At 38.5% G+C, this 12529-nt stretch overlaps 1 protein-coding gene across 3 annotated transcripts; it reads right to left on the bottom strand.

Annotated features, from left to right (window-relative positions):
- Positions 1 to 668: 668 nt before the first annotated feature.
- On the bottom strand, positions 669 to 10579 carry LOC131303938 (uncharacterized). Of its 3 annotated transcripts, none has more exons than XM_058331003.1 (2): positions 9312 to 10579; positions 669 to 1315 (listed from the first exon to the last, which is right to left on the bottom strand). In XM_058331003.1, exon 1 carries the CDS (start codon positions 10510 to 10512, stop codon positions 9361 to 9363), a length of 1152 nt encoding a protein of 383 aa, XP_058186986.1. In that variant the 5' UTR covers positions 10513 to 10579; the 3' UTR covers positions 669 to 1315; positions 9312 to 9360. The 3 variants fall into 3 exon arrangements, with proteins under 3 accessions (XP_058186986.1, XP_058186985.1, XP_058186987.1); XM_058331002.1 differs by lacking the exon at positions 669 to 1315 and adding an exon at positions 1820 to 2166 and having other exon boundaries at positions 8961 to 10579; XM_058331004.1 differs by lacking the exons at positions 669 to 1315; positions 9312 to 10579 and adding exons at positions 1820 to 2166; positions 2262 to 3695.
- Between the last annotated feature and the right edge of the window lie 1950 nt (positions 10580 to 12529).

The following is a 12529-nucleotide window of genomic DNA, read 5'->3' as shown; positions in this document are numbered from 1 at the left end:
AACTCAAGGAATTTCAAAAATACTTAAATTGAGTATGCCCAAAATAAACAATTATGATCAAAGAATATGAATCCATGAAGTTCTCTAAACTCTTGCCGTTGGCATTGATGTAATTCTTGTCTCGTTGATTTTTCGAATTAGAAAGTATGACCTAAATTTCCACGATCGACTACCTTTAGAATAGGGCAATTCTGTATTGTTAACTCAGGAAAATGGCTAAGGGATTAGAAATGCAATACTCAATTTTCTATTATTAATGTTGACTTTAGAAATGCAAGACTCAATTTGCTAGTATGATTAATGTTAACTTTAGAAGTCTTTGCATTGCTATTTTAGTTCTGCATAAGCATATCTCCAAAAGTGCGCTTTCTTAAATTTAAAAAAGAAAAAAAAAGAAAAAAGAAAAAAGAGCACCCTGGAGCTATGGGTTTATGAATTATGGAGTCCTAAATTCCTACAGAAAGATGAAACAATACATGAGCAAAGATGTGTAAATGTTTTTAACAGAATACAAGCGCCCATAAAACTGCATATTTGAATAAAAGAGTACACTATAGGTTTGACTGTAGTCAAGCATAAAGACAAAATGTCAATGATACGCATAATCGTAACTATCATGTTTTTAACATGAAATCTGGATAAGAACTCGCGGTATACAATTGGGTTTGTTCTAGTTGGAGTTTAATGAAGAAGCTAAAATTGCGCAACAGAAGATTTTGTTTGACTTTTAATCAGTTCGAACAAACATTACGGATTCTAGTACCAAAAAAATGTCAGGTACACGACTTGGTGTCCATTGTACAATCGGAGTTTAACCACCCATAGCATCTTCCGTTTTGTCCTCTACCTGCTCCATTGGTTTCTCTTAGCAATGTGACATCGAATGTATATTTACCATCACAGACATGGGTAGTCTCTGAAACTTGTTTGGATTATACTCAATTGCGATGAGAAGCAATTCATCAAACAGCTATAGGGCAATAACTGCTTCGCATAACCAACTCTTCTATGATCTGAAGTCAGCATTATATTAACAGCTTAAGAAATGCTTGCCCCAACAATTGGTCTCCTCCCCAAATGGTCTATCATGTTACGACACGTAATACCATAGTGCAACAAGTTTTCACTTATAAATAAACTTTTACCACCCAAATCCGAGTGAGCAAATGTATCAAAGAAAGCCTCTCCGAGCATGGGATAAAACAAGTCTAATTCCCGATATGGTTCCATAGCTTCCACGGCTCTCCCATAGGGAGGTTTCTGGCCACAAACTACACCTAAAGTGCAACATTGCAGCGTAACTGATCAGGACGGCTGGACGGCCAAAACAGCAATGAACGAAGGGCTCCCAATTCTTATTTCATGGAAGAGTCAAGAATCCAAAAGGTCACCCTTTTAAATCTCCAAGATTTCCTTTGCATCATCTGGAAACCTTGACATTAATTTTCCCAGAAACTCCACTTCTGACATAGTCAATAAAAAAGTTAAACAAGGTTCCTTCTGTAACAGCCAGCCCCTTGGACGTGATAACCCATAAAACTCTATAACGAGGAATTACTCTCTTCTCCATGCTGAACATTAGACAAATAGGATAACTAACTAACGCATTCCTTTCCAACTTGACATCCTTCAAGAGAAAATCTATCCCCAACTTCAACTTCCCATCGGAAAACACAAGGTCCACAAGTAACCCCGTAGCCCTCCTAAACATATCCGTACATTCCTCCGACGAAAACCCAAAACTCCTTAACTACCAATTGTATGCAAATTATGAGCACAAGCTGTGATTATGACACAAATATAAAGCACAACAGCAAAATTGGAAGTAAACCTTCTCCTTTGAAATGTATCGTTCAAGTTGAAAAGGGAAGACTCCAGCTAGGCAACCACCGGTGAAATCCGATGTCTTGTTTTAAGTCAAAGGTGAAAAACAATCCGGATTAATGTATCCAAATGACAAAACAAATTAAAACAACGTTGCCAAACAAAATATTTACAAAATGACAAAAAAGTGTAACTAGCTAGTAGGTACCTTTCATACCCATTCTAATCCTTTTACTCAAACAAAATAGGCACCACTAGCTGTCGATAATCTTCTTCTTGAAATTGAGACCACATCATCAGCAAATTACGTATCCAATCAGTCACCCTTCACCTGTCTCATTCCTGCAAGGTTCAACACAATGCATCCTAATTGCTTAAGGTTATCAAACCATGCTATCATGTTAGAAGAGAAAAAAAATTGTAACGACAGTGCATACCATAAAGCTCTAGCTAGCGAACTTTTATCACCAAAATACCAGCAATTTTTTCGAAAGAGCATTTTGGACTCGAAGGAAATGTGAGGCGAAAACTGGAGTTCTAATTCAAGTTGTGGTGGTTCCAGAGGTGCTCAAGGCTTTCCCATAGGGTGGTTTCTCACCACAAAATACTCCAAAAGTTCCACATCAATGGCGTAATTGGCAATGACCGCTAAACGCAACAATCAACTAAGGGTTTAGATTTCCTATTCCATTAAGGATCGCCCTTGTAAGCCACCAAAAGATCCTCTGCATCATCTCTAAACCTTGATATAAATTTCTCTAGAAACTTCTCTTCCGTCAAAACCAATACATTTAGACTTGGCTCCTTCTTTAACAGCCTCTTGCACTTCAAAACCTGTAAAACTCTATACCGAGGGAGGACTCTCTCACCCATGCTGTATGTCAAACATGTAGGCCAACTAACTAAAGCAGACCTCTCCAACTTGACATCATATAAGAAGAACTCCATCCCCAACTTCAACTTCCCTTCGGAAACCGCAAGTAACACCGGAGCCCTCCTAAACATATCCATACATTCCTCATCCGAAAACCCAAAACTCCTAAACAACTCAAACTTCCTACTAAAAGTCTCAGCACTCATGCCACCAACTGTGGAGACAGCATGAACGAACATCCCCGAATCAACAGAAAAACCCATATCTAAAACTCGCGAAAGAAGGTCCCTAAGAGCCGTCTCTGAAATGAAGAAAAGCCGAGGTTGCTTCTTCAAAAGCATCGAGAGCTGGGACCCAACAAGTCCACAGCTCTCCAAGAAGGCAATGTTGCATTTCAATCTTGATGCAGAGGAGCCCCAATGAGACCTCCGCAAAACCTGAATCAAATCCTGATTGTTTCTTTCTTTTACAAGGGTTTTCTTGATTATATCAACGCAGGGTATCAAAGTTCTCTCCAAACTGTAAAACAAAGCACGAGGATGGGTTGAAATGAAGTTACCGAGATCAGGACCAGTGAAACCCAGGTCCTCAAAAAACTGCACCTTCGGCTTCAAAGTCTTGTCCACGTCGGAGAAGAGGGTCTCGGGATTGCGCCGGATGAAGGATCGAATGTGGGCGTCAGAGAAGTCGAGTTGTTTGAGAAATTGAACCACGGAGTGTGGCTTTTCCAGGGATTTTCCCGATGGGAAACGGTTGGAGATGGAAACGGCTTGTGGTTGAGAGAATGCTAAGGTTTCGATAAGGAAATTGGAGATGGAGGAGTTTGAGGTCGGAGTTGAGGTGCGAGTGGACGATACAGAAGAGGAGAAGAAACAGGGGAAGTATGAGTTGTTGGGTTTAGGGCAGAGACGTTTTGCACGCAAGTGTGAGATCAGATTTAGCATCTTGGAGAGAGAGAGAGATAGAGAGAGACCAGAGAGGAGAAAGAACAGTTAGGGTTTAGAGCATCTCCAATCAATACTCCATTTCTTCATTTTGGAGGAAAAACATTCTCTAACCTATCCTCTAAAACTCTCCTTCATTTGGGAGGATGAACTTTGATCCTCTAAATATAAAGGATGAAGAAAAAAATAGAAGATCTCTTCTAAATATATGTTAGAGTTGAGAAATAAACTGTTGGATTGAAATTGAGATAAATATTATAATCTTCTAAATCTACTTTTTAAATAAAATAGATTAATTTGATCTTTTTAAATAGAGATTTTGAAGGTGTTAGATCGGAGATGCTCTTGAGGCTTTCCGAAGTTGCAATGGCCTCTCCTTTGGCTGTCTCGCTCAGTTGTCAAGATTTGTCGATCTGACATAAAAAATTGAGTTTTGAAATTTCCTCTCATGTGCGGATCAAAAAATAATAATAATAATTAATAAATGTGACAATTTTAATTCATATTTTTAAATTCGCTCAAATTTGTCCACTTATGAAAATGGTGGTACAAATTGTGTGGTGCATAGCCCAGCCTTTGAGGCTCTCTACATTCTGATGTAAATTAATTTTTCTCTCTTCTTTTCTCAAGGGGATATTAAGTAGGGGTTGTTTGAAAAAATAAGTTAAATGGTTTATTTTTTTTGTTTTTATTCATTTTTTATTTTTTACATTTGTTAGTTTTTCGTCAATTTTTGAGGATTATTGCTTCTTCATGACGAGAGAAATTTAAAAAGTAAAAAAATTATGATCGAAATTTAATTTTTTTAATAAAGACAAAAATAAACCAATAAAGCCAATTTTTCCATTCTTATTCTAAAAAATTAGATTTCGATCGTAATTTTTTTACTTTTTAGATTCCTCTCCTCATGACGAAGCAATAATCTTTAGAAATTCAATGAAAAAAGTACAAATGTGAAAAAAAAATTAAATACGGACAAAAGCAGTTGGTGCCTCCTTTATACTCTCATGCGCATGGGCAGGGTTCGATTCCGTAAACACTTTCGATTCCGTACACCTATCCCCCTCCCCCGATCCTCAAAGATAGAGTAGATTAGGATTGCCGAATGGCCGAAAAAATAAACTAGGCCAAAGAATTGTTGGCAGCAGTTGTGTGGCTTCTATTCTGGTATAACTGTTGTTTAACTTTTTCGGCAGCAGTTTGGAAGGGTGCTGTTAAATACAACTGCGAATTTACTACATGTAGCCAATTCATAAAAGGGAATTCCAAATTCCCTTTTATGAATTGGCTACATGTAGTAAATTCGCAGTTGTATTTAACCGGGCCCGTTTGGAAATCGAATTCTACGATTTTCGCTTGGGCATAAACGTACTTTACAATAATTTACATAATATTAAGGTAAAAGTAAAAAAAAAATATTACTTTTTCGATCGGTTCGCGACATGTCAAGCCTTGGTAAGGTTCTTCGCTTTGCATCGAATTAAACCACATGCTCCACCGCTTGTGCGGGCCCCCGTCAATTCCTTTGAGTTTCATTCTTGCGAACGTACTCCCAAGGTGGGATACTTAACTCGTTAGCTACAGCACTGCATAGGTGGATACGCACAGCACCTAGTATCTATCGTTTATGGCTAGGACTATTGGGGTCTCTAATCCCGCTCACTCCCTTAGCTTTCGTCTCTCAGTGTCAGTGTCGGCCCAGCAGAGTGCTTTCGCCGTTGGTGTTCTTTCCGATCTCTACGCATTTCACCGCTCCACCGGAAAGTCCCTCTGCCCCTACCATACTCCAGCTTGATAGTTTCCACCGCCTGTCCAGGGTTGAGCCCTGGGATTTGACGGCGGACTTAAAAAGCCACCTACAGACGCTTTACGCCCAATCATTCCGGATAACGCTTGCATCCTCTGTCTTACCACAACTGCTGGCACAGAGTTAGCCGATGCTTATTCCCCAGATAACGTCTCTCATCGAGACGAACTAATAGGGATAAAAAGTTTGTCGCAAAACAAACAACTACAAAAAAAAATTGAATAGAAACAAAAAAAAAAAATCACTTGACTTTTTAATCCAAACCTAAATAGTGGCTTCAGAGAACGCAACGAAGACCGAAACTGTACAATCAAAGCAATCATCGCCTTCCAGACAATTCTCTGATACGGCCTCTGACTCCTCGTCGAAGTTACGTTACTATTTGGAAATGGGGAAAAAAAGAAAGTAAAAACCTGATTTTTTAAAGCTTTTTTAGCCTCTAATTGCTTCATTTATATTCAAAAAAAATTTTGAGTTTCAATCATAAAATTTTACTTTTCTAAATCCCCTTATTTAGGAGGAAAGGAGGAAAACGAGTTAGGTCGGGCGGATTTGGGTTTGGCTTGACCCATATTCGATCCGACCCATTTCAACCCGTTTACTTTTTTACCCATATTTGACCCACGATCCGTTTCAACCCACCTAAACCTGCCCAGACTCACCCGTTTACCACCTGTAGTAAATATTATATGCCTATTCTAAACACTAGAGCAAATTTGAGCATCTTATCTGAACTAAATGTTTTCCTTGTATCGTTACTTCATATCTTGTTCTCTTCTCTTGTTTCTTTTAGGATTCATATATGTTTGAGAGGTTCTATCTTACTTGAGAGTGCTTGCTTTCTAGATGAGAGCAGCGAGGTTCCTAGGCGGTTCTTACTTGGTAGCGCAGGAGCACAGGTTCTGGTGGGGATTCCTTAGCCCGACTAGAGGATATTGCAACTAATTAACCACCTACCTGTGCAATCAATTCCTAACACGCAGCATTGTGGACTCTCCAAGGAAAACAATTACGCAGAAGAAGAGTGAAATACAACATAGTTTCTGGAACATCAATGGCGTGTCCCCATATTGCCGGTGTCGCTACTGCTTCATTCTGCTCACCTTGATTGGTCCCCTTCAGCAATCCGATCAGCGCTCATGGCTACTGCTACAACAACTGACAATGAGGATGCCCCATTAGCTAGATATGAGGACATGGGAGAAGCAACTCCACTGAGCGTTGGGGCTGGCCATACTAATTGGCCAATGGCTTCTAATCCATGATGCAGATACATCTGATTAGACCAAGTTTTTGTGCAGTCTCAATTACACAGAAAAGCAAATGCAAGCTTTTGTAGATGCACCAAACGCTTGCACAGGCCTGGTGCTCCTAGAGATCTCAACTACCTCATTTCCTGTGGTGTTCAAAGGTAATAATACCACTCAAGAGATGAAAGAACAGTGACTAAAGTTGGTGAGCTTCAGCAAGAGATTTACACGGTTACATTTGTCAATTTTGAAGCTGAAAAGCTTACTGTGGGCATTGAACCACGGAGTTTTGATCTTCAAAAAGCTCGATGAGAAGCAAAGTTACATTGTTGGTTTTAAGACCAACTATTCTGTTGGTGTTTTGAAACAAATGGTATTTGGTTCCATTTTGTAGGAGAGTGACAGGCATAACGTTAGAAGCCCATATGCAGTAATGCGGCAGAAAAAAAACCCTAGGGTTTTAGTTAGACATGTAGCTGCTGTTATGAACCAAGTTGGTATGTATCATGTTTTGCAAACATAGCAGCAGTTTAAAGTACTAAATATAAGATTTAGAGTCAAAACAAATTCAGCTACCTCGAATGATATATCAGATTCTCCACATGAAGATGCATTTAAACTTCAAATCGTATTAAGAAGACAAAATTCGATATCTTTAGCCTCTTTGGAAGGCATTGGCTGTTAGCAAATCAGAGTTCTACGCTTCTATGTTCCCTTCGGATCTTAGATGTATGAAAAGGGGAGAAAAGTTATGAAGGATTTGTGAAACCAAATTGTTTTCTTCCTAAGCACCAAAAAAATATATGCCCCTCCTATTTTATGTATTTCTCCATATGTTTTTCTTTTTGCTCCAAACTTTTACTTCATCCTTGTAAAGGATGCAAGATAGGGCGCTATTAGAACAAATTCTTCCCAAAATTTTTTAATTTCCTTCTTTCATGCACCTATCCTTTGTTGCATGAGGCAGCGGGGGAGCATAGGGTCATAAAAGCTCCTTGTTTGGGAGCGCATTCAAAGTGTTTGGAAATACTAAGTAAGAAAATTAATTAATTAATCTAGTCTTACATAAAGCCTAAGCTCGGTAAAACCCACCCATTTAACTAATATCACAGAAGCTCCTTGTTTAGGTGATCCATGCAACTAAGAATTGGAGTCAAATGCAAATGTTATTTTTTTCCACGTTTTATGTTTGTTCGAAGCACTTGAGCAAATTTGTGTAAATGCTTTTCCAGTATCATGTCAATAAGAAGTAAATGTTTTCCTAGTATAATTACTTCATATCTTGTCTTGCTTTGGAGCTCATACTATTTTTTTTCAGGAATCATACACGTGAGAGGTTCTGTCCTACTTGAAAACCCACTCCTTTGTCGATGAGAACGAGGTTCCCAGGCGGTTCTAACATGGAAGCACAGGAGCAAGGTTCTCGAGTGGATTCCTCTGCCTAACTGAAGGATATTCAAATAAGCACCTACCTGTGCAATTAATTCCAAATACTTACGCAGCATCGTGGACTCTCTAAGGAAAAGAAGTATGTGTGTGCAAGCTCACTACCCAAGTGTGCCAAAATGAACTTCTGCCCAATCCACTATTTAATGAATCACACAGAGATTCCTCCTCTTTGGCAGTTTGCCAGTTTGGTACCAAGAATAAGTACTAATCATTCTCAATTACTTCAAGGGCAAACAGTTGACTATGGATACTATAAGGAGATCCTCGAAATAAACATGTGGCAAGAGATGAAAATGTGTTAAGATTAAGGTACTAAACATACCGCTAGTCAAGAATTCATAATAGTGACAAAGAAACTGCAAGTAAAAGGTACTGATAAGACAAACATCGTATATAAAGAGCTCCAACAGACAGCTGAGTTTTAGAATGGTTAATGAGCCTTCAAAAAATAAACCTTAACTCGCAATCCCCCATAAAAGTTTAGCAAAAGCTTTAAGCATCAAAATTGAAATATAATACACAGAATCAAAAGGTGAAATCAAAAATCAAAATTCTCCTTGTTACAGTTCATTCCGTACTATCACACGGAGAAGGGGACCTATAGCCACCACAAGTAAAATGTTGATCAATTTTCAAGGACACCAAAAGAATCAGGTATCAATACAAGTTAACACTGAAAACAAAAAAAAAAAATAACACGAATCACACAAGTTTCTTGCCCAGTGATCAAAGTCAACATAATCCATGTGCATTTCAGAAAAAAGACATGTGAGGACAGGTAACAAGTTCTTGTGATCACTTCAAATTTTTACCTGAATTAAACAAACATTTATTGTTGTAGACTTTCTGCATCTGTAATAGATATCTTCTTCAGAAACTATATGAAGCAGTCATCCTTCATAGGTCTCTCCTTCCCAAATGGTTCAACATAGTCCATCCTAGAAGCTTAGAGACTTAGAGTTCTTAAACCACGTTATCAGGTTACAGCAAACCCCGCTACAACACGTAATACCATAGTGCAAGAAGTTTTCACTTCTAAACAAACTTTTACCACCCAAATTCAAGAAAGCCTTTCCGAGCATGGGATAAAACAAGTCTAATTCCTCTTTTGGTTCCATAGCTTCCATGGCTCTTCCATAGGGAGGTTTCTTGCCACAAACAGCCAAAAACAGCAATGAACGAAGGGCTCCCAATTTTTATTCCATTGAAGAGTCAAGAATCCAAAAGGTCGCCATTGTAAATCTCCAAAATTTCCTCCGCATCATCCGGAAACCTTGATATTAATTTTCCCAGAAACTTCTCTTCCGACGAAGTCAATACATAATTTAAACTAGGTTCTTTCTGTAACAGCCCCTTGGACATGATAACCCGTAAAACTCTATAACGAGGGATTACTCTGTTCTCGATGCTGTACGTCAAACAATTAGGCCAACTAACTAACGCACACCTGTCCAACTCCAAATCATTCAAGAAGAAATCAATCTTAAACTTCAACTTATCTACGGAAGGCCTAAGAAAAGTCGGAGCCCTCCTAAACATATCCATACATTCATCCATTGAGAACCCAAAACTCCTCAACAATTCAATCTTCCTACTAAAAGACTCACGAGTCATGCCACCCACCGTGAGCACAGCAGGAACAAACATCCTCGAATCAACAGAAAAACCCATATCTAAAACTCGCGAAACTTGGTCTCTAAGAGCCGTCACTGAAATGAAGAAAAGCCAAGGTGCCCTCTTCAACAGCATCGAGAGGTGGGGCCCAACAATGCCGCAGCTCTCCAAGAAGGCAATGTTGCATTTCAATCTCGATACAGAGGGGTCCGAATAGGTACACTGGAAAACCCGGATCAAATCCTGATTGTTTTTATCATTTCCGAGTGTTTTCTTGACTATATCAACGCAGGGTATCAAATTTCTCTCCAAACTGTAAAACAAAACACGAGGATGGGTTGAAATGAAGTTACCCAGATCAGGACCAGTGAAACCCAGGTCCTGAAAAAACTGCAGTTTGGGCTTCAAAATCTTGTCTACGTTGGAGAAGAGGATCTCGGGCCTGAGCTGAATGGAGGATCGAATGTGGGAGTCGGAGAAGCCGAGTTGTTTGAAAACGTGAACCACGGACTGTGGGTTATCCATGGATTTTCTCCATGGGAAGCGGTTGGAGATGGAAATGGCTTGTGGTTCAGAGATTGCCAAGGTTTCGATGAGGAAATTGGAGAGGGAAAGGTTCTTGTTTGTGGGGTGTGTGTGAGGGAGAGAGGATACAGAAGAGAAGGAACAGAGGAAGGGTGTGTTTTTGTCGTTGGTTTTAGAGAGAGAAGGGAAAGGTGAGAGAAAAAAGTATGCGATCTGGGTTTGCATCTTTCTGGGCTCTCGGTTGTTTACACATAGAGGAAAGAAGGGATAAGGGTTTTTGAAGTTCTTTCTTTTTTGTGTGTGTGGTAGAAAGGGGATTCATTAAAAGCTGCCAGTTTGGAACTTCTAGAAAAGAAAAGAAAGAAAACGAAAGGAAAGAAAAGTGGGGAGGAAAATTCTTTCTTATTTTGTTATTTTTCTTTTTGTTTTCTCTCAAATCAATCAAGGGAAAATTTATTTTTCTTTTCTTCTTTTTTTTTTTTCATAGGTTCCAAACAAACCTTAGGCATAGTTCTCGGGTATTTAACCCCTACAAAATCATCCCTAATCTTGTTCAACAATTCAACAAGAAAGAATAAGGTTGAACTATTAACAGAAATAGAATTCAAATTAAAAGCATCCTTCCCCATAAAGTCCGCACATCTATTCGCTTTCTGGTGGACAAATCGGATATCCCACATGCGACATTGGTTAATGAGTGTCCTGCAATCCAATGTTCTGAATACCGTACCGGTCAGGGTAACGGTTTTTCTACTGATACGGTACGTATCGGTACCGGTCAAATACCGGGTACCGTTTCGGATTGATCGCTATTAGTGTTATTTTCCTACTTAAAAAAAATTTATAGTATAATATACACTTTTTTAAAATTAAAAAAATTTAAAAAACCCGGCATTTGTCCGGTACCGTCCGGTATTGTTCGGTACTTGAAAAAAAATATAAATTTAAAAGTAGTCCGGTACTGTCCAGTACCGGCTGGTACCGACCGGTACCGGCCGGTATTTGAGCCGAAACGAAATTAGAGGTGTAGAGTACCAGATTTGGTTAAATATGGTATGTACCAGCCGGTACGAAACGGTATTAATAACATTGCTGCAATCACATATAAGACCGCTAAAAGGATTGATCACAAGTTTCGGTAGCATTCAAAAGCTTCACAGCAGTGTTAGAATCTATTTCCACAATCTTTGGTCGGTTCCCCTCCCCCAAGTCCTTAGCATGTACACCAAGAATAGGTGAAATACCCAGTCAAAAAGTACCTTTTTCTACTCTTTTTTTTTTTGATCAGAATACCTTTTTCTACTTTACCTACATGTATTTTCCTTTCATTCTGCAGCGGACTCTTTTCTACTTTCTCTATTTCTATTAAACAAAATGGAAATGATACTCACATAATCATTGTGTGTTGTGTAATTAATTTTGACCGTTCAGATGTGTTTGAACGTTCTAGATTTTAAAAAAAACTCTTCCAATGAAAAGTTTAACTCTTCCAAGGAAAAGTTTGAACGAATCTTGACCATTTATTACTACAATAGACGGATGGAGATTGGTTGTGTTTGATGTTTTGCACAACCGTTGTACATGTAGCATATTTGTAAACAAAATAAAAGGGAAAATTTCAAAAAAAACCCCGAACTTTCTGACAACTCGCAAAAAAACACCTTAACTTTCACTATTAACAAAAAAACACCTAAACTTAGCATTCCGTTAACAATTAGACCCCTGCCGTCCAATTCCGTTAGTTTGTAACGGATGGAGCTAACGGAAGGCGTTAACTTCTTTTTTTTTTACTTTTTACATTCAAAAATTACTTTTAACTCTTTCTTTTTTTATTGGTAAATAAATATGCAATAAAGTTCTTTTTTTCTTATTAATTATCGAAAATTACTTTAACCCTATTTTTTATTTTCAAATTTTACCTTTCCTCCCTCTCTCTTTTCCCCTTTTTTTCTTATTAGAATCGACTCCACACCACCAATTAACCCCACAACCAACCGCCTAAGCCTTAGCCACAATTTCAGAAATTCAAAAGTTCTTTTAACCTCATCTTTGTAACCTTTTCTTTTTTTTATTACTTTCCCTATTTTTTAACCTCCTCTTTGTAACCTTTTCTTTTTTTTATTACTTTCCCTATTTGTAACTTTTGAATTTCTGAAATTGTGGCTAAGGCTTAGGTGGTTGGTTGTGGAGTTAATTGGTGGTGTGGAGTCGATTCTAATAAGAAAAAAAGGGGGAGAGAGAG

Source organism: Rhododendron vialii, chromosome 10a (assembly GCF_030253575.1).
Source record: "Rhododendron vialii isolate Sample 1 chromosome 10a, ASM3025357v1".
NCBI classification, from domain to species: Eukaryota; Viridiplantae; Streptophyta; class Magnoliopsida; order Ericales; family Ericaceae; genus Rhododendron; species Rhododendron vialii.
This window is presented reverse-complemented; position numbering and strand designations above follow the sequence as displayed.